Below are 19,695 nucleotides of genomic sequence, written 5' to 3'. Positions count from 1 at the left end.
AGGGGAGGGGAAACAGTCCCACAGTCCCCAGGTCTGTCCTTATCACAACCCTCCCCCACCTCAAGTGACCCCAGTCCAGGACCTTCCAGGCCACACCCATCCCGAGCCTTGCAGGGGCCAGACTAGGGGGGCCCAGAGGCCCAGAAGCAGGATAAGTCCTCCCCAGCCCTCTCCCCGGCCCGCCTCCCACCCAAGCTAACTCATTTCCTCTTCCTCCCCAACACCAACACACACTGACAGCACAGGCTGAACAGCCGGACCCAGAGTGACTGACCGTGGGCCTCGCTTGTCCCGGCTGGCCTGGTCAGCCTCTGGATTATGGTCTGGCTGGGGCCCCCTTTGCTGCTCCCCATCTTCTTCCTGGCTTCTCATGTTGGTAAGTCTGCCCTGAACCTCCCCCCACCCAACCCCCCAAAGCCCTGACTCCCCCCGAGAAAACCCTATCATCACTGCCAGCACTTTCCTCTGCACGCTGATCCGCTAGAAAGTGGGATCAGGGCCTGGAAAACCCAGGCAGGCACTAGGGATTGGGGGAGGGGAGCAGCCACTGACCGTGTTGGGTGTGCACATCAGCGGGGAGCAGCAGGGCCTCTGGGCCCGTGAAGCTTTCAGTGGGTACTCATACGGTCAGTGTGTGGAACTCACGCAATTATGCATTTATCAAGCACCAACAATATTCCAGGAGCTGTGCTAAGTGACAGGCCATTAGCCGCTAGATCTGTACAACAGATTAAATGGTGCGGACCTCCTATGGCTGTTACTGGGTTTAAAGGAGGTAATTGTCACAGAGCACTTGGTAAGAGCTTCTGAATAAGCGGTAGCCGATTCCTTCAGTGTGGTGCCCAAAGGGGATTAGAACGCAAAGGCCGCCTAGAGTGGTTCATGGTCTAGTGGGGGACACGGGACACCAGGTGAGCGCTGAACAGATAGACGCAGAGGAGTCAGCTTACTCTGCTTCAGGGTAGGAGATGAAAAGGGATTTGGAAATACCGCACTAAGAGGGGTGGGCTTCATTCCAGGCAGCCCGAACAATAGATGCAAGTCTCAGAGGCGGGGGAGTGCATAGGAGAGAGGGTTCCCGGAGGGGACGCAGCAGGACGGGCAGTTTGAGCAGCAGAGGGCTCAAGAGCGAGCACTGCATCCTGAGGGCAATAGGGAGCCATGGAAGGTTGTAGACCAGACAGTCACAAGGTCTTAGAGGGATCACTTTGGAGGATGAGTTGAGGAAGGAGGAGTGTGGCTGTCAGGATGGTCCAGGGGAGTAAGGATGAGGGTTACCAAGGGCGGGCTTGGGAATGGGGATGAAGCCAAGAGGCATTGAGGAAATAGAATGTTGTGACTGATGGGGGCAGCCAGAGTAGTGCTCCGAGGTGTAGACTTTTAGAGTCAGACAACCAGGGTCTGCCAGTTACTCATCGTATGACCTTGTGCAAGTTATTTCTCTGAGCCTTAACTTGCCAGCTATAAAACTGGGGTGATAACACCCACCTCCCAGGAGAGTTGGGATGATAAAATGAGAGAACATAAGTAAGGTACCTGGCATACCACTGACCTCCAATAAACATTAATTACTATGACAGCAGGAGTATGAGGTGACTCCAAAGCTTGTATCTCAGGCGGGTTTTGCCGTCTGCTGAGGCAGGGGGCCCAGAGAGGAGCAGGTTTGGGAAGAGCTGATGGAAAGCAGGCCCGAGCTGAGAGGCCATCCAGGGGTTATTGACTCAGAAGTGGTAGTGAAAGCCCAGGGAGGGGATGCGCTTACTAGAGGAAGCGTCGAGAATAATTATCATGACCCTCCTCTGTGGCTGGAAAGACAGCAACTTCTGGAGGGTGTGAGGACCCAAAGGAAAACAGGTGCTCGGCACAAGATAGACAGTCAGCTTCGTTTACTCGTGAAGTACATTTACTCATGTACTTCATTACTCACCTTGATAAGTGACGCAGCACTTAAACCAACTAACCACCTGGCAGTGAGCAGGCAGGGACAGAGTAGGAGGGGCTCGGGAAGGTTTGGGCCCCGGGGCTGAGGAGGCTGGCAGGGCTCAGCCAGGCCTGGACTCCAGCTCTCCGTGGTCCCTCCTGGTTCCTGCCTCACACTGTGTGCCCCAGCCTTTCATTCCACACCTTTACTCAGGCTGTGCCCTCTGCCTAGAATGCCCTTCCTACCACTGACCTCTCCCTGTCCTCATTCTGAACCCTCACCGTACCCTGCTCAGCTTTAAGACCCTCAAGCTGTATCTCCCGGGAGGCACCTGTTCATCCTCTGCCTCCCCCATGCTGAGTTAGGCATCCCTTCTCTGTGCTCCCCACACAGTGCCCTGCATTTGACGGGTAGGTCCATGTCTGTCTCCTCATGGGGCCCACAGCCCTTTGGAAGGCAAAGACCAAGGCCCACCTGGTGTCTGTGTGTTTCAGCCCCAACTCTGCCCTAGGGTCTGCCCTCCCTGCTTCTGGCCTTTTGCTGGGCCCAGAGCTCTCTTCCTTTCTGCCCCATAACCACCTGGCTGCAGAACCCAGCCTCTCCCACCTTCAATCCCAGCACAACAAACAGGTCCAGATTTCTGGAGTGATGGGGAGGGGTCCCTCCAAGACACTTCTGATCTCTCAGCGGGGTTGGGGGGGCGGGGGAGGGCAGGGAGAGCGGCTCCCCTTTGCAGAGCAGCTGTAGAGACAGGTCAGGAAAGGGGACTGCCGGGAATAGAGGAAATGGAGACGGGGCGCGTAGATCATTCTTTCTTTCCGAAGGCTGGGCTGTAAAGGGAAGCCATCTGGCAGGAGAAGGGAGGGGATGGGGAAGCCAGAGAAGGGGCTTTGTTTTTGTTTTTGTTCTTTTAGGATGAAGAGACTTGAAGGAAAGGGGCCAGTGCACCGGGAAGGGGACTGGGACAGGAAGGGACGGGGGTGGACGTGCCTGATAAAGTTCAGTGCCTGGTGGGCGGGCGGGGAGGGGGGAGAGGAGGGGAGGAGAGGGGAGAGGCTGGGAGGAGAGGGGCGAGAGGGGGAGGGCGGGGCAGGGGTGAGGGCGGGGCCCTGCCAGATACGGAGCCCGGTATCCCGGTCCAGGCGCTGCGGTGGACCTGACGCTGCTGGCCGACCTGCGCTTGACCGAGCCCCAGCGCTTCTTCCTGACCTGCGTGTCCGGGGAGGCGGGGGCGGGCAGGGGCTCGGACGCCTGGGGGTCCCCGCTGCTGCTGGAAAAGGACGACCGCATTGTGCGCACGCCCCGGCCCTGGCAGCCCCTGCACCTGACCCGCAATGGCTCGCGCCAGGTAACGCTGCGCGGCTTCTCGCAGCCCTCGGACCTGGTGGGCGTCTTCTCCTGCGTGGGCGGCGCGGGGGCGCGGCGCACGCGCGTCCTCTACGTGCACAACAGCCCAGGAGGTGAGTCTGGCCGCCGGCGGGGAGGAGGGGCAGGAGGGGCTGCCCTTGACCCCTGACCCCGCCCTCCATCCGCCTCGCAGCCCACCTGCTCCCGGACAAGGTCACACACACGGTGAATAAGGGCGACACGGCAGTACTTTCCGCGTGGGTGCGCAAGGAGAAGCAGACAGATGTGATCTGGAAGAGCAACGGTGAGAGGGGCATCTGAACTGGGTGGGCAGGTAAACCCATAGCTCTGACACCCCAACACCTCCATGGCCCTCAGTATTCCCAGTTTTGGCCCCTGACACAGCACCTGTTACCCCAACTGGCCAACCTCCGGGGCGCCCCCTCTCTCCTGCACCAGGTCCATGGGAAGCACCTGCATCCAACTCATCTCTAGCTGTGAGATGTCCTCCTACTGCGCCCAGAGGACCAGCAGCCTCGTGGTCAGCTACCTCCTTCCCTGTCACCCCCAAATTAGCGCTATGTTAACCCCTCACGTTGGACTCTCCTCTGAGAGTTAGCAGGTGCTATCACATTAGCCAGTCTGGCAGGGAGCAGCAGTCCCCATGCTGAAGAAGCAAACGGGTAACAAAGTCCCAGAACAGGCAAGGGAGGTTTGGCCTCTTCCAGAGATTTGTCAAGACACGTGCAGGGGCCTGGGCAGGCCTGGGGATCTCAGCCCAGGCCTGCCCCCATCCTGGCCCTATCAGGCCCTCTGGCCACCCCATAGAAGGAAGCAGTTTTCCTGTGTGGCCCCACAGATTCCTGCCTCAGCTCTCACACCCACAGCCCTCTGGCTGACTCATGTGTCCCTGGGCTCCCAGGGACAGGGAGGAGGACCCTTCTCTTGGGCCAAGGGGTTTGCCTCCTGAGCTCCAGGCCCCCCGAATTGATGAGAGATGTGGAGAGTCAGGTAGACCTGCGTTCCCTAGAATCTCTGTTCCGTCCTGAGCAAAGAGGCAAGAAGGGGTGGGGCAGGGACAAGGACCCTGATATTAGGGTCCACACGTCCTAGAGGGAGAGGCTCCTGGGAACTAGCTGCACGAAGAGGGGAAGAACTTTCCAGGAGGAGGATTGATAAGAGCAAAGGCAGGAAGCTGTGAGATACCACAGTGTTTCTAGAAGAGATAGAAGCAATTCAGGAATTCAGGAATGTTAGGAGTCAGGCAGGATGTGGAGAGGTATGGGCTACACGGTGGCCAAACTGGTGAAAATGATTTGCTAAGCAGTCGGATGTTGTCTTGAGGGCAGTGGAGAACCATGGAAGAGCTTAAGCCGGGGAGCTACTGCGGAATCTATTGGAGAAAAATCTCACTGGCTGCTGAGTGAAGGACGGACAGGAAAGGGGGAGACTGGAGGCAGAGAGACTGCTTGGAAGGCTGTGGGAGGCTGGGAGCAGGGTGGTGGCCGTGCACGTGGAGAGGAGTGGGCAGCTTTAGGAGACGAGGGGGAGATTGAACCGGACTTGGTGATTTACTGAGTGGTTGGTGGACCATGGAAAAGAGGATGCTTCCCAGCTTTCTGCCTTGGGTCCAGACGCTCGCTGGTGCCTTCCCCCAGGTCTGCTCCCTCTGCCTGGCGCACGTTGATGTGACTCAGGCCGAGGTGGGCAGAGGGAGGGAACACCAGCTCTTGTGTGATGGTGAGGCCCCTGACCCGTTTATGCCCCCAGGATCCTACTTCTACACCCTGGACTGGCACGAGGCCCAGGAGGGGCGGTTTTTGCTGCAGCTCCCAAACGTGCAGCCGTCGTCAAGCGGCATCTACAGCGCCACCTACCTGGAGGCCAGCCCCCTGGGCAGCGCCTTCTTCCGACTCATCGTGCGGGGTCAGGAGCAGAGGGCAGAGGTGGTGGGTGGTGTGGGAGGCTGGGAGCCCTGTGGTACTTCCCGTGGACCCCCTGCATCCTCTGGTCCCCCAGGGCTGCCCCAGTCCTCAGCAGCAGTGGTCCAGCGGGTGAGGGTCAGCTGCTGAAAGCACATTCCTGCAGGTTGTGAGGCAGGGCACTGGGGACAGGACTGTACCAAGGAATGCCCGGGCTGCCTGCATGGAGGTGTCTGCCACGACCAGGATGGCGAGTGTGTGTGTCCCCCTGGATTCACTGGGACCCGCTGTGAGCAAGGTAAGGAGGAGGGGGCCACTAGGACCTGGGCAGGAGGGGATGCCTGGCTGGGGGAAGACTCTCAAACCATGGGCATGGACCTTGGAGGGTGAACATGCCAAGTAGGTCTTGAACCCTGGGGCCCAGCAGAGGCCCCTACACCCACATGCCCTCTTTCTAGCCTGCAGAGAGGGCCGTTTTGGGCAGAGCTGCCAGGAACAGTGCCCAGGCACATCAGGCTGCCGAGGCCTCACCTTCTGCCTCCCGGACCCCTATGGCTGTTCTTGTGGATCGGGCTGGAGAGGAAGCCAGTGCCAGGAAGGTACGGACTAACCCACCCTCCATGCTCCCTGACCCAGGCAGTCGGCTACAAGCCCGGCCCCAGCCCTTCACTCTGGCCCCGACTTGCACACCAAGACCTCCACGGTCCCCGCTCACTTGGCCAGTGCCCTCTCTACCCAGCCAGTCATTACCCAGGCCCCAGCCGGCCCTCGTTGCCCCCTGACCTGTGCCCCTCTAACCATACCCCCTCTGTTCCCAGCCTGTGCCCCAGGTCATTTTGGGGCTGACTGCCACCTCCAGTGCCAGTGTCAGAACGGCGGCACTTGTGACCGCTTCAGCGGCTGCGTCTGCCCCTCCGGGTGGCATGGGGTGCACTGTGAGAAGTCAGGTACGAGCTCGGGGGGCTCTGAGGTCCCTCGGAACAGGTCAGCCTTCACCAGACGCATCTCCCTGGCTCAAAGCCCTGCCCTCAGGGAGCTCATGGTCTGGAAGTTTTCACCGCCAGCCCACATCATCCGTACAGGGATGGGCAGCCCCCCAGAGTGGGTGGGAGCCCAGAGGAGGCCCCGACCAGCCCGAGAGAGTCAAGGAGGGCTTCTGGGAAGAGGTGCGATCTGAGATGGAATATGAAGGACAAGAGAAAGATGGCTGGAGAGAGAGCAGGGCAACGGCCAGGGGATTGAGGACTCAGGCTCAGTTACCAGGACAGTGGCGTGAGGGGAGGCTCTGGGAGTGATCAGAAGAGGTCAAATCTTGGGGCCTTTGAATGACAGGCTATAGGATTTGCACTTAATATGAGAGGCCAGCAGGGAATTGTTGAAGAGGCATGGGGCTCTCAGGTTTGTGTTTGAGAGAGGACAGTGGCTGCTGGGTGGGGAGGGGAAGCAGGAGAGCCTGGAAGACCTGTTGCAGGGCCCAGAAACGATGGAGGCCTGAACCAGCGTTCCGGCTGTGAGGCTGAGAAGGGGTCTGGTCTCCGTGTGGGAAGGTATGAGGAGGCAGAGGGTGCGGGAGGTAGACTCAGGGGCAGTCAGAGGTGGGCGTGAGGGCCCTGGAGGAGTTACACAGGACTTTGCTGGCTTTCAGGCCCGGGTGACTGGGCTGCTGGCGGTACCTCCGCTAAGATGCAGGACTCCGGGGGAGGGGCACTATGGCAGTCACGTATCTGCCCTTGCAGGGCCTCCAGGATGCGTGTCCCCTCTCTCCCTAGACCGGATCCCCCAGATCCTGGACATGGTTTCAGAACTGGAGTTCAACTTAGAAACGACACCCCGGATCAACTGTGCCGCCGCGGGGAACCCCTTCCCAGTCCGGGGCAGCGTGGAGCTCCGCAAGCCGGACGGCACGGTCCTCCTGGTCAGCCCCGTGACCCCAGCCCAGGGCCCCTGCCCCTCCAGACCCCTGACCCCTCGGGGCTTTCTGCGGGCTCTGCCCACCGGCCTGACCACAGCTCAAATGGGGTCAGGCTGATTGTTGAGGGACCAGCACCCGGGCTCTGTCCCCTCATCAGCCTGGACGAGCACACTTGTATCTGCCACATGGCACACATTCTCTGTGGTCTGTCCCTTCCCCATCTCTCTCAGTCCACCAAGGCCATTGTGGAGCCAGATAGGACCACAGCCGAGTTCGAGGTGCCCCGCTTGGCTCTTGGGGACAGTGGGCTCTGGGAGTGCCGCGTGTCCACGTCTGGTGGCCAAGACAGCCGACGCTTCAGGGTCAACGTCAAAGGTCAGTGATGTCCTAGCTGATGCTGCTCAGACTGGGCATCGTAGCAGGAAGACAAGGGCATCTAAGGTCACAGCCCAGCATCAGGCAGAGAATAGGGCTTGTCTTCAACCTGAGGCCTGGGCAGGGCATTGTCCAGGCTGGAGCACAGCTCAGTCCCATCTGGAAAGGGCATCCCATGCCCCAGAAATGGTTCACCCTGCAGCCTTGCCCAGGGTGATGCTTCCCCGCTCTACCTCCCCCAAACCCCGCCCCACAGACACAGTGCCTTTCACTCCACCTCTGGGATGCTGCGTCCCCCCACCCGCCAACCCCGAGTCACACCACAGAGCACTCATTGCTAGGACAGGGGGGTGCCTGGGGCTGTGGAGCTCAGAGGGTGACCTGCTTCATTTCCAAAGGTGCTTCCTGGTGAGTAAGGAGGTAGCTGCCATTGCCCAGGATCGCTCAGAGCAGAGCACCCACACCCCGGTATAGGTGTCCCTCACCTTCTCCAGCACCACAAGCCTCAGACGTTCACAGCCCCTGCCCCGCCTTGGCTTCTCTTTCCCTGTGCTCCTGACCCCGCCCTCCCCTGACATAAGCCCAAATCTCTTGCTCATCTTCCTCTTTCTCACGGTCACACTCTGCTTCCCATTCTCTCTCCACTACTCCGTCACCCACCCCGGTGCCCCACCTCCAGCCTTTCTCTTCTCGCTCTCCCCAGGCTTTGGGCCCAGACAGCTTGGCTTTGAATCTTCACTACAAACTCTAGCTCCATCATCTAAGCAAGTTACTTAACTCCTCATAGCTTGTTTCTCTCTCTGTGAAATGAGGCTATCAGCGCTCCCTTGATAGGGTTGCTGTAAAGATTAAATTAGATGATGCTATTTAGCACAGTGCCTGACGCAGGGTATGTGCTCAATGTATGTTGACATTTATTCTTATTATTAGTTGAAATGTCAACTATTCCTAAGATTTCAAATGTTCCCTAGCAACTCCCAGATATGATCTGCAGCCTGGACCCCTCTCCTGGGCCCCAGACCCGATTGGCAGGACCTCTGTGTAGTGGAGGTCTGATTCTGAAGTCAGCATGGAAGTTACCTGGTGCCTGACTCGAGGGCCCACTTTCTATCCAGCCACCGCCACATCTAACCTCACATGTGAGCCACAGGCCCAGGGGCTCCACAGGATCCAAACTGGACCTTCCTCTCCCTCCAGACCAGCACTTCCTCCTGACATACTTCTTCCTGCTGACCCCACTGTTCCCTCCCACCCCCTCAGCCACACCCCTGCACCTTCCTTGACCCTCCCCCATCCATCGATCCATCCATTCTTAGAAAATCCGTCTGGAAAATGTTTGAAAGAGGCAAGGGAGCCAGTTAAGGCCTTAATGCAATAATCCGGAGAGAAAAGCCAAGGCAGAAAGGGCAGTGGCCGTGGGGTAAGGAAACTAAGCAGGAGCACAAAAGCTCTTTGGAGTAGGATGGGCTGATTTTAGGTGGCCTGGTCAGATAGACCCTGTTCAAACCCTGGCTCCATGTCTTTAAGCAAGTTGTTCCATGTCTCTGAGCCTCAGTTTCTTTATTCATAACATAGGGGTGATGAGCCCTGCCCGAAGGCCCTGGTCAGGATTAGAGACCATGCACATGAGGCATCCGGGTAGAGCAGGTGCTTCATCACCTGCTACCCTTTTTTTTTTTAAATTAAGAGAGTGATGGATGATGGGGGGAGGGGCAGAGAGCAGGGTGACACTGCCTTGGGTTTCAGCCCCCTCCGTCTGCACCCACCTTGCATGGGCAGAGTGCCCTCCCCCAAACCCCTGTCCAGCCATGCCACTCCCTCACTTCACATCTTTTGGGACATCCTCATGTCCTTATTGCCGAGTCCCTGCACCCTGAGCTGTCCTCCCTGGGCCCTGGACACTCTGGTCATCTGTTGAACTTGGTCTCTCCCCAGCCCAGGGGGTCCCCCGATCTAAACCGAAAGCCAGAGTTGTCTTTGATGCCCAGAAGACAGAGTCTGCTCCTATTTCCAACGACTGGGGGTGCTGTCTGGGCCATGCCTTACCCCAAGTCTCCTGGCAGTGCCCCCGGTGCCCCTGACTGCCCCTCGGCTCCTGGCCAAGCAGAGCCGTCAGCTCGTGGTCTCCCCGCTGGTCTCCTTCTCCGGGGACGGGCCCATCGCCTCTGTACGGCTGCACTACCGGCCCCAGGACAGCACCATGGCCTGGTCCACCATCGTGGGTGAGCGAGGAGAGAACAGGGGGTGGAGGTGGGGGTGTCTGGGAAAGGATGGGATGTCAAGCAGTGATGAGGGGAAAGGGGGGATGGACGGAGGGAGAAGTGTGTGGAGAAGAGTGGGACTGAAGGGAGAGTGGTGGCTTCTGGAAGGGGTTGGGACTGAATAGTGTGTGCTGCACACCCTGCCCCCAGTGGACCCCAGTGAGAACGTGACGTTAATGAACCTGAGGCCGAAGACAGGATACAGTGTCCGCGTGCAGCTGAGCCGGCCAGGGGAAGGGGGGGAGGGGGCCTGGGGGCCTCCCACCCTCATGACCACAGACTGTCCTGGTGAGAGGCCAAGAGTTATCCCTTTCCGCCCCCCAGGGGTTACTGTCCTATACACTCAGGGTTGTCATAGCTTGTCCACCCTGGGGGTCCCTGCCTTTCCCACTGGAGGTTGTCCCCTGGGGATCACTATCCCGTCTGGCCCCAGGGACCCACCGGACAGTTCTGACCCCCGACCTCTGGCCCCAGAGCCCTTGTTGCAGCCGTGGCTGGAGGGCTGGCATGTGGAGGGCCCCGACCGGTTGCGAGTGAGCTGGTCCTTACCCTCGGTGCCGGGGCCACTGGTGGGCGATGGTTTCCTGCTGCGCCTGTGGGACGGGGCCCGGGGACAGGAGCGGCGGGAGAACGTCTCGTCCCCCCAGGCCCGCACCGCCCTCCTGACCGGACTCACACCTGGCACCCACTACCAGCTGGACGTGCGGCTCTACCACTGTACCCTCCTGGGCCCAGCCTCACCCGCTGCTCGTGTGCTTCTGCCCCCCAGCGGTACGCTGGGGAGGGAGTGATGGGCTCAAGACGAGGGAGGACATGGGACGCAGGGAACACCGGAGACCCAGAAGGACATGGGAGGTTATAGGAGCCTGGATGGACGTGCAGAGAGCATTGCACGTGAAAACATGGGCATAGGGAGGACCCGGGATGTGAGGCAGACACAAGCATGGGGAGGACATGACACAGGGAAGGATACAGGATACCAGGAGGACATTGGACTTGGTGGGACCACAGGGTGTGGAGGGACATGGGGAGGACCTACGACACTGGGAGGGTCTGGGCCACCAGGAAGAGAATGTATGTAAGGAGAACATACATGTTCTCCTTACATGTAAGGAGAACCAGGGGCAGCAGAAGCTCAGGGGTAAAGGAAGCCGCAGGGAGAGGGATTCAGCCCAGGAAGGAAGGAGGAGGTTGGCAGGGTGCCTCCCGTTCCGGGTTCGCGGAGCCGGGGACACAGCTAGTGTGGATCTGTCTGACCCCACAGCCACACAGCCCGGTCCCTTCTGAGCCCTGCCTTCTCACCCCGTGTCCACAGGGCCCCCAGCCCCCCGACACCTCCACGCCCAGGCCCTTTCAGACTCCGAGATCCAGCTGGTGTGGCAGCGCCCAGAGGCTCCAGCTGGGCCTATATCCAAGTACATAGTGGAGGTGCAGGTGGCTGAGGGCTCAGGAGACCCGCTGTGGATGGACGTGGACAGGCCCGAGGAGACGAGCACCGTCGTCCGCGGCCTCAACGCCAGCACGCGCTACCTCTTCCGTGTGCGGGCCAGCGTCCAGGGCCCCGGTGACTGGAGCGACATGGTAGAAGAGTCTACCCTAAGCAACGGTAAGAGGGCGGGGCCCGAGAGGACTCCTGGGCCACAGGGTCAGTCGCAATGCTCTCTCCTTCCAAGCGATCCCCCGCCTTGGAGCTGGGGCATCCTAGGCCCCCTCCCAACAAATGACACAAGCCCTGGCACTGGGGACCCTGACCCTTCCCTTCCTATGTCCTAGTGCTGGAAAAATCATGTCATTCCAGACCCATTGGTCCTAGGCCTGATACACCTGCTCCCTCCCTGGAACTGGGATCTCTGACCTCTCCCTCTGTGTGACCCCATGGTGGCCTCTGGGTTCCCTGACCCAGGCGTCCCTATGATCTGCCCCTCTTATTGGATCCAGGGCTGCAGAGCGAGGGCCCGGTCCAAGAGGTCCAGGCAGCTGAAGAGGGTCTGGATCAACAGCTGGTCCTGGCTGTGGTGGGCTCTGTGTCTGCCACCTGCCTCACCATCCTGGTTGCTCTCTTAACCCTGGCGTGCATCCGCAGAAGCTGCCTGCATCGCAGACGCACCTTCACCTACCAGTCGGGATCGGTCAGTCACCTGTACCCTTCTCAGGGCACATGTGTGCAGACCCTGTGTATATATGTTCCTACCTATACACACATTAGTATTTGTACACTGCGAGTGTGTGTGTGTGTGTGCGCGTGCGCACATGGGTGTTTGTGTCATAGGAATAAGACTACACTCAACAACGTGCAAGGGTACGATACTTACCAATAATTTTCTCTATTTCTCTAGAAGTGAACTCAACTCACAGCCCATTTATATTCGTGGTGACATGTTTAATATCCCCAGTTCAGAATCACTCGGTTATGTCCCTGTTGCACCACAGTCAATTAAGGATTCTCCCCCTTCTCACGAGGGGTGATGGAAGCCTGGGAAGCCTGGTGATAATGTAGGGAACGCCTGGGCTCTGTGCCGGCCTCTGTCTGGGCAGGCCGTCCCACATTTGGGAACCGCCCTGCACCTGCACGCATCTGTGACTCATGGCCTCAGCCCTTCCGTAGCCTCCTTCCTGCCGGCAGGGCACTCGTCCCAACCTCCATCCTTGCACATCCCAGGGCCTCCTTGGGGAGACGTAAGAACTCCAGGGGGCTTCCCTGTGCCCTGCAGAAGGCAGCATATTCTGTGGCCCTCAGACCCATTGCTGCAGGCCCTCCTACAGCTGTTGAGCTGGGCCTGCAGCCTCACCTGTCACTCCTGGAGACAGGAAGCACAGGCCTCCCCTCTTGGCTTCCCTGTAAACCTGGCTGAGTTTTCTGTCCCGTCTATGCCCCTCCAGCCAGCAGGCCCACACCGAGGGGGTGGGGGTGGGGTGCTGGCTTCTCTTCAGGGACCAGGCGTCACCTCATCTTGTCACCTCCTCCCACCTCTCTCTCCTCTGGGATCTTCCCCACTGTTGTCACTTATGATCTGAACTCTGACCTTGGTCCCCTGTGCCTGGGTTCTTGATATTTACAGCCAAGCTTTGGCATTTCAAAAGAACAAAAACAAAAACCTTCTCTCTCAAGGGCTGATCCTTGTGATACAAAGCCTGGTGTCCGAGGCTATTGTCTCTGCCATGCCTTTAGAAAACTCCCTTCAGAGACTCAATCGGCCTCTTTGTTCCAGGCTGCATTGGCCTCCTTCTGAGGTCAGTGTGCAGAAAGCGGCCCTGGCTGTGGCAGGAGAGGGTCACGGGTACGAATGTGGAGGGAAGGAGTAGGAAAGCAGCCTTAAATGGGTACAGCGCCCTGACACATATCAAGATGTACCCCTGCTACATGCACCTGCGTGCGCGTATGCGTGCGTGTATACATGAGCGCGTGTGCCGGACGTGAGTGCACGTGTGCGTCCCTGTGAGTACCCCCATCTGTATGTGCCTATGTCCCTGATACGTGTGTCCCTCTGCTTGTGCTCCTGCTTGAGCACATGTCCACGTGTAGTTCTCATGGATGCCCTGCATACGGGCCACCACGAGAACATGCGTGTGCATGCTGGTGTGTGCCTTCAGCTGTCCATGTTTTGTGTGAATCCACGTGACCTGTGTCCTCAGCCCTCGCCCCTCACGCTGGGCTGCAACTCACGTAGGGACCGCACCCACCACCAGGTCTGTCTTAACCCTTCCTTTGGCTCTCGTATTGGCAGCGCCCGTGGTCCTGTTTAGCGGTTTCCTCTTCCTACCAGCCCTGCGCAGGTGGCCCAGCTCCTACTTGGTTGTGGGGAGTGGATATTCCTCTTTTTTATGCTCTTTCTATCCTCAGGTCCCGGGGTGATTTGAGAGCTATGGGTGTCCACCAAGTGGGTGGACAGGGGTAATCTCTGCTTCCACTGCTGTGGAGAAGAAAACCCATCCACTGGCTCCCAGCAGCTCAGGGCTTAGCATGGAGTAGGTGCACAGTAAATGTACCCTAGCCCACTGCCCAGGGCTGGAATCCCCTCCAGAGCTTCCTTGGTGACCAAAAAAAAAAAACAAACAAAAAAAAACTGGTTGTGGGATCAGCACAATAAGGGGAAGCTCATTACTCCCCATCACAGTTCATTCCAATTCCTTTCAGTTTTAAATGTTAGGAGTCTCATCCTTCCATCGACTCACGCCGTGGCTTCTAGCAACTTTACCCACTCCTTGTTCCTCCAGAGCCCCACACACCTGATCCCCAGGTGGCGGCCTCTGCATTTCTCTCCTTGGACATCTGTCCACTCAACAGCCCACCTGTGGCTCCATCTCATATGATTCTGTCTCGGTGCGTGTCCTGTGTCTGACTGTGCTTGGCTGGCCACCAGGGTGCCCCTGTCTGAGTCTCTGTCCGTTGGTCCAGCCACTCTTTGTCTGCCTATCTGTGCGCCTTGCTGCCCCTGTCTCTTGTGTGGACTGTCTGCCCACTTGTCCCATCCTATGAAGGGTGAGGAGACCATCCTGCAGTTCAGCTCGGGCACCTTGACACTGACCCGGAGGCCAAAACCACAGCCCGAGCCCCTGAATTACCCAGTGCTGGAATGGGAGGACATCACCTTTGAGGATCTCATTGGGGAAGGGAACTTCGGCCAGGTCATCCGGGCCATGATCAAGAAGGACGGACTCAAGATGAACGCAGCCATCAAGATGCTGAAAGGTCCGCTGCGAGTGACTCCCGCCCAAGCCCTGACCCTCTCCTTTGTCCCACAATCCCAGGCCCCACCTGGCTTCCACCAGCAACTGACACCAGCCCTCACCAGCCCACACCCTTTCTCCAGGGTTATTTTCGGCAAAAGTGATATTGGATTCTTTACACAGAGTATGCCTCTGAAAATGACCATCGTGACTTCGCGGGAGAACTGGAAGTTCTGTGCAAATTGGGGCATCACCCCAACATCATCAACCTCTTGGGGGCCTGTGAGAACCGAGGTGAGCCCCCAACTCATCACCTACCCCTTCTTCCAAACCCCCATTATCAGCCATCACCTTCGCATCTGTAGCTTGTGGGAAGCTTCGGGACACCAAAACATCACTATTGGTTCTCCTTTGTGCACGAGGTTCCCTGTCTAGTACCATGGGGTGCCTGCTACCACCCCAGGTTGCCTGAGTATAAACCACCACCCTGCATTCCTCACCTCCCAGGTTACTTGTATATCGCCATTGAATACGCCCCCTATGGGAACCTGCTCGATTTCCTGAGGAAGAGCCGGGTCCTGGAAACTGACCCAGCTTTTGCCCGAGAACATGGAACGGCCTCCACCCTCAGCTCCCGGCAGCTGCTGCGTTTTGCCAGTGATGCTGCCAATGGCATGCAGTACCTGAGTGAGAAGCAGGTGTGTGTGAGTGTGTGTTGGGGGAGGGGAGGGGAGACCATGGAGCGGACTTCAGGAGATTAAATCAGCAGGCTCTAATTGATGTGGGATTGAGGAATAAAGAGGGACGTGACCCCGTCCTGTCCTGGATGAGTGGGTGGGAACACAGGGCGAGGAGCAGGTCTGAAAAAGGTGTTGCGTTTGAAGCATCCGGGGGACATCATGGTGGAGGTGTTGGCTTAGCGGTTGTAGAAGCCAGCCTAAAACTCAGGAGGGAGGCCTGGGCCAGGGATGGCAGTCTGGGAGCTGTCACTTCACAGTTGGTGACACTGGTGGCCAGGGAGTGGGCGAGACTCACCAGGAGAGGCTGGAGGGTAGAACAGACAGGGGAGGCCCGAGCCCAAGTTCGAGGACACCCCGCCTCAATGAAAGGAGAGAGGGGACAGTTGAGACTGAGGGGAGGCATTTTGAAGTTACTAAAGTTTTGAGTATCTTTGAAAGCAGAGGGGAAGGGGCCAAGATAGAGGGAGGGGTGATGGAGAGAGGTCTCTGAGGAAGGTGGAGGGCCCAGTGGGGAGGATCTGGAGCTCAAGGGAGAGGTCACTTTGGGCAAGAGAAGGGCCTTTCCACGCTCATCAGTGGGGTGGGGGTCGGGGAGAGGTCAGGAAAGACGGGGTCAGGGAGCATGCAAAGAGGAGAAGGTGCAGTGTGGTCACTGGGGAAAAGCCCACCTTCGTCCCAGGAGAGGGATACAGCCTGAACTTGGCCGTGGCCCAGGTCACTAGAAGGAAGAGATGACAGCCAGCACTGTGATTCTTCTCAGGCAGGAGTTTCTGATCCAGGATGAGGCGTGGGTTGGGGGGCAGAAGAGTAAGGGGCTACTAAAGGCATGGAGGGGCCCACGAAGGCAGCCACGGGGCCAGACCCCTCGCTGGCCCCGGAGTCTGGGGCTCACTCATCCCCCATGTTTCCTGACTTCTGACCATGCCTGCAGTTCATCCACAGGGACCTGGCTGCCCGAAACGTGCTAGTCGGAGAGAACCTGGCCTCCAAGATTGCGGACTTCGGCCTTTCTCGGGGGGAGGAGGTTTATGTGAAGAAGACAATGGTAAGTCTCACTGGGTCCCCCTCTCAGGGCCAGGCGTGGCCCTGCCTCCCAGAACCTGCTAAACAGCCCCTTTCTCGTCACCTGACCCCTCAAACCCACTCTCTCCCAGGGGCGTCTCCCCGTGCGCTGGATGGCCATTGAGTCTCTGAACTACAGTGTCTATACTACCAAGAGCGATGTGTGAGTGTTGGGGGGAGGGGTGGGAGGGTTTGGTCCCCTGAGGATGCTTGTAGGTGTAACCTGGACGCACCTCAGAGATGTCTCAGGTAGTCCAAGGCATGACTTGGCCATCCCTACAGTGTGTTCTAGGTGTGACACAGGTGTGACAGATGTGTCTCAGGTATACCTTGGCCATGCCTGGCATCTTAGTGGGAAGGCGTGGGGCTAGCTGGAAGGAAGTTTCAACTTGGAAGGTGTGTCAGGAGTAGGATTGGAGTAGGGGTGGTTGAGAGCTATATTTGACTAAGAGACTGGAGGATGCCTTGGAGAGGCTTGGGGACACTGGTGGATAATGCCTGGGTGAATGGAGAGACCACTCAAAGAATGTTCTCACCTTCCTCTCTGAAGGGGAGGTCACACCCACCCGAGGACCTAACTAGAGCATGACCCCCAAGACGCCCTCTCTGCGCTCGCTCCTCCAAACAGCCATCCTGGCACACCCCTGCCCTTCTCTCCAGGGAGCCTGGCCTACCCAGCGCTCCAGCCCTGGCTCTGCCCCTTGCCCCAAGCCCTTTGGCCTGGCCTGCCCGGCTCACTGTCCACCACACCACCACCCCTCTGATCACTACTCACCTACTTCCCGCTTCTGCCCCAAGACCCCTGAGATTCCCTCCGCCTACTAGAACTTCCACCCTGGCCTCAGCCACCTCTAACCCGCACAGCTGTTGTTACAATATAAGAGGCAGTTAAGAGCAAGGGCTTTGGAGCGAGACTGCCAGGGTTTGAATCCCAGCTCTGCCACTTACTAGCTGTGTGGCCTTGGGTGAGCTAGCTAAGCTCTCAGTGCCTCTGCGCCTCCATCTGTAAAATGGGGATAATAATTGTACCTATACCGTAAGGTTGGTGTGAGGGTTAAATGAATTAGCATACACATTAAATGATCAGTGCCTCGCCTGCGGTAAGTGCACAGTAAAAATGTTAGCTATGATTACATTAAGCCTGGGAGGCTGTGAAGGAGTTTCAGTTGCAGAGACAACAGCTGGCCAAGGCCAGACCCCTGCAAAGTAGATGCACACAGGGGCTGGGAGGGGCTGCACACCTGGGGTAGGTTGACACTAAGCTGCTGGGCCCCTGGGGCCTAGAAGGTAACTAAGTACATCCTCCTCGTTCCAGTTGGTCCTTTGGGGTCCTCCTCTGGGAGATCGTGAGCCTTGGTGAGTTCCTGACCCCTGTTCCCGAGATGGTCCCCACCTTCTCCCTACCCCCCCCCTCCTGGGCCCTGGGCTGAGAGAGCGTTGCCCCTCCCGCAGGGGGCACCCCGTACTGCGGCATGACATGTGCCGAGCTCTATGAGAAGCTGCCGCAGGGCTACCGCATGGAGCAGCCTCGCAACTGTGATGATGAAGTGTGAGTTCCCTCAGCCTTGAGCCCCGGGAACCCCGTCACCCCAGCAGGCCCTGACCCTCACCTCAGCGATCCCCCACCTGCAGGTACGAGCTGATGCGGCAGTGCTGGCGGGACCGTCCGTACGAGCGACCCCCCTTTGCCCAGATCGCGCTGCAGCTGGGCCGAATGCTGGAAGCCAGGAAGGTGAGGAGACTGGGGGGGACGGGGGCTGGTCTCGCCGAGCTCGCAGGGATGCCCTCTCATAGGAGCCAGAGAGCAGCAGCCTCTGTGTCCCTGTCCCCGCCACTAGCTGCTAGGCCGGGCCCTGGGATGCAGCCCCCCTTTCCAGCTCTCACTGGGTTGGACACTAGGCCCTTCTAAACTCTTCCAAGGCCACTGATTAGCCTCAGCAGCAAGTCGTTGTCCCAGGTCCCAGGTCCCAGACTCCCTGCCTGTCCTCTGCTGGGGCCATCAGCACACTCTCATCTGGGACACCTCACCTGGCACAGAGCCAGAGTGGAATCATGAGTGGTCAGCTCACCAAATGGATGGAGGATGAGTGAATGACCCAGTAACTGAATGAATGAATGAATAGAATTAGTGGATGGATGATACAACAATCATTCAAATAAACATGTAATTAAATAACTGAATCCAGTAACCATATAAATAAATGAATTATCACATAAATATAAGTGAAGAAATGCATCAAAATGAGTAACGTGAAGAGTTCGTCATATGAACTAATTAATGACTAAGTAGTTAAAGGAATTATAAAACTATCTTAAGAATGAAGGAATAATCAAATAACCAGAAAAATGGGTAAATCATCAAAAATAGCCTTATAAACAGATGAAGAAGTAAATGAATGGATGAATGCATTAGCAATCAATTCATCGGATAAGGGCATGAAAAAACTCCTATCGAACAATTGTGTCAAGGGTCTCTCACGTGAGCCCCCAGCTGTGGTCTGATGACCTTGCTGCTCTGGGCTGGTGAGGACCACCCTTGGCCATGGGGTCATCCTGAGTCTCCGAAACAAATCCGTGTCACTTCAAATACCCCAACCACATGGAAGTCAAGGACCTCCAGGGCAGGCACGCCCCCATCCCTGGCCCCCACTAAAGCTTGCTCTGCCCCCCAGGCCTACGTGAACATGTCGCTGTTTGAGAACTTCACGTACGCGGGCATCGATGCTACAGCTGAGGAGGCCTGAGCTGCCATCCGGCCAGAACGTGGCTCTGCTGGCCAGAGCAACCTCGGCTCTTCAACCTGTGACTTCTGATCCTTGTCGCCTGAGCTGCCTCAAGGAACTGTTTTTTAACTTAAGGAAGAGAAAAGGGGATCCGGGGATGGGGTGGGCTTAGCGGGGGGGCGGTCCTCATCCTTTGCAGTTGCTCCCACTGCCTCCTGAATTACTGACGGCTACCCTCACGTCCTTCTTTCTAGTTCAGCTGCTCCACGTTTGTGCTCTTCTGTTCCCTGCCCTCAAACCCCTGCTTCAGCCCCTCCACTCAAGCCAGCACTCACACCACTAACATGCCCTGTTCAGCTGCGCCCCACTCCCAGCCTTGTAATCAGGAAAAATAAATGCTGTGAGAAGCTCCATCCGATGTCTACCATTTACTGCTGGTCAATCCCAGGGAAAAGTTAAGCCAAAGAGGGAGAAACTGGACTTTCCAGGAAAAGAAATGCTATCCCTGGTTACACTGTCATTATTCCAAGCTCTCTACGGGGGTTGCCTCTCCATGATGGGAGATATTCTTGAACCCATTTTATGCATACACTGCCCCCACATCTCCATCACAATGAGAAGTCCAGTTCTCCCCTGGTCTCTTCCCGGCTTTCCAGCCTCTATCACCAACGTGTCTCCCTAGGTAGCTGCCAGCCTAGGATTCTCTGCTCTGTCCAAACAGTCCCCTCCCAGGATCGGCTCTAAGCCAGCCTCAGCTCAAACTG

General features: G+C 57.8%; 1 protein-coding gene across 3 annotated transcripts; it reads left to right on the top strand.

Moving 5' to 3' along the window:
* The first annotated feature begins 227 nt into the window (after positions 1-227).
* TIE1 (tyrosine kinase with immunoglobulin like and EGF like domains 1) lies at positions 228-19,344 on the top strand. Of its 3 annotated transcripts, XM_030866832.3 has the most exons (23): positions 228-376; positions 3,064-3,381; positions 3,462-3,572; positions 5,039-5,194; positions 5,357-5,488; positions 5,649-5,789; positions 6,009-6,137; positions 6,960-7,105; positions 7,333-7,477; positions 9,541-9,699; positions 9,889-10,026; positions 10,213-10,509; positions 11,054-11,344; positions 11,677-11,867; positions 14,218-14,428; positions 14,590-14,700; positions 14,914-15,104; positions 16,078-16,191; positions 16,301-16,371; positions 17,524-17,564; positions 17,661-17,757; positions 17,841-17,940; positions 18,881-19,344. In XM_030866832.3, the coding sequence occupies exons 1-23, from the start codon at positions 319-321 to the stop codon at positions 18,950-18,952; spliced, it is 3,420 nt and encodes a 1,139-aa protein (XP_030722692.1). In that variant the 5' UTR covers positions 228-318; the 3' UTR covers positions 18,953-19,344. The 3 variants fall into 3 exon arrangements, 2 of the variants coding, with proteins under 2 accessions (XP_030722692.1, XP_030722681.1); XM_030866821.3 differs by having other exon boundaries at positions 9,889-10,509; XR_009565580.1 differs by lacking the exons at positions 17,841-17,940; positions 18,881-19,344 and having other exon boundaries at positions 9,889-10,509; positions 16,089-16,191.
* Positions 19,345-19,695: the final 351 nt, after the last annotated feature.

The sequence above is a fragment of the Globicephala melas genome, chromosome 1, assembly GCF_963455315.2.
Source record: "Globicephala melas chromosome 1, mGloMel1.2, whole genome shotgun sequence".
NCBI classification, from domain to species: domain Eukaryota; kingdom Metazoa; phylum Chordata; class Mammalia; order Artiodactyla; family Delphinidae; genus Globicephala; species Globicephala melas.
This window is presented reverse-complemented; position numbering and strand designations above follow the sequence as displayed.